Source organism: Pecten maximus, unplaced genomic scaffold (assembly GCF_902652985.1).
Source record: "Pecten maximus unplaced genomic scaffold, xPecMax1.1, whole genome shotgun sequence".
In the NCBI taxonomy this organism is placed as follows: Eukaryota; Metazoa; Mollusca; class Bivalvia; order Pectinida; family Pectinidae; genus Pecten; species Pecten maximus.
In genome coordinates this window covers 1-1923 of record NW_022980577.1, presented here as the reverse complement: position 1 = coordinate 1923, position 1923 = coordinate 1, and the positions used below count along the sequence as shown (strand labels likewise).

At 32.4% G+C, this 1923-nt stretch overlaps 1 protein-coding gene across 1 annotated transcript; it reads right to left on the bottom strand.

Moving 5' to 3' along the window:
- Positions 1-13: 13 nt before the first annotated feature.
- LOC117319545 lies at positions 14-886 on the bottom strand (the record flags this gene model as incomplete). Its single annotated transcript, XM_033874338.1, has 2 exons — positions 14-475; positions 731-886. Coding segments are annotated over 2 exons (567 nt in total), but the record flags the coding sequence as incomplete, so codon positions are not given.
- Between the last annotated feature and the right edge of the window lie 1037 nt (positions 887-1923).

The window sequence follows — 1923 nt, the reverse complement described above, 5'->3', positions numbered from 1 at the left end:
GTTTGTACGTACTGGACAGACCCTACCAGTTACACAGGACTAGTCTGTACGTACTGGACAGACTCTACCAGTTACACAGGACTAGTTTGCAAAAGGAATTGGCTAAGAGAGCAACACATGCATACTGGTCATGTAATAGGTGATGTATATTTGGGAAAGATGTCATCTGTATTCTAAACAAATCTGGATTTTTCCTCACATCCATTAATAATCTGTAGTTATTTACATGTGTAATGTCAAAATATTTTACAACTAAAGTATCATAAATGTCAGGTATCTTCTTCATATCTACAACATACACATCCGAATCCTTCTCCTCTAGACTTGACTTTAAAACAGTCATGAAAACTGAATGCATCACCCTATAATGCAGCTCATCTTTGGCCTTGACCAGCTTGTCATTTCTGAACTGGAGACTGGTGTCTCTCACAATATAAATACAGCCTTTAGGAATTCTGGACACTGCTGCTTTTGCCTGTAATATAACGACAGAAAAGAAAAACAACACTGTAAATTGTTTCATACTACATTCTGTCAAACTTTGCCACACTGTACAATGAATAACTAGTTGATTTATCAATAAGTGTTTCGATATTGTTGATAAATTTACAAATGCTGCGGTATCATGTAAGTTGATCTATGTCTGTCAGACCATGTGAGCTTTAACAAAAACAGTTTTCAGATGACACAATAATGTTGGCAACTCATGAAATGGCTACGTCATACATACCACATTATGGTGGAACACATGGTCAGATATTTTTATGTTGGGATTTTCAATCAACATGGCATGACTCCAATCTTCCACTTCTAGCTGCCGATTCACTTTGATCCAACTGACTGACCTCAGGGTTTCAATGTCAATCACAACTATGCTTTGAAGATTCTGTGGAGAACCAAAAGATATAATGCTATATAATAGGTGCTTTAATGAACTCCTTTTCGATTTTTCAACCATCTCATCATCATTTTTTACACACATATAACCCTTCTGTATCAGATTCTATTCACACATACCAACCATATAAATAAAGGTCAACAGAAATAACATTTACACACCAACAGTATAACATTGACACACCAACAGTATAACATTGACACACCAACCATATCAATAAAGGTCAACAGAAATAACATTAACACACCAACCATATAAATAAAGGTCAACAGTATAACATTTACACACCAACCATATAAATAAAGGTCAACAGAAATAACATTAACACACCAACCATATAAATAAAGGTCAACAGTATAACATTTACACACCAACCATATAAATAAAGGTCAACAGAAATAACATTAACACACCAACCATATAAATAAAGGTCAACAGTATAACATTTACACACCAACCATATAAATAAAGGTCAACAGAAATAACATTTACATACCAACCATATAAATAAAGGTCAACAGAAATAACATTTACATACCAACCATATAAATAAAGGTCAACAGAAATAACATTACATAAAACCAATATAAATAAAAGGTCAACAGAAATAACATTTACATACCAACCATATAAATAAAGGTCAACAGAAATAACATTTACATACCAACCATATAAATAAAGGTCAACAGAAATAACATTTACACACCAACCATATAAATAAAGGTCAACAGAAATAACATTTACACACCAACCATATAAATAAAGGTCAACAGAAATAACATTTACACACCAACCATATAAATAAAGGTCAACAGAAATAACATTTACACACCAACCATATAAATAAAGGTCAACAGAAATAACATTTACACACCAACCATATAAATAAAGGTCAACAGAAATAACATTTACACCAACCATTAATAAGGTCAACAAATAACATTAACACCAACCATATAAATAAAGGTCAACAGAAATAACATTTACACACTAACCATAAAATAAAGGTCAACAGAAAAACTAAC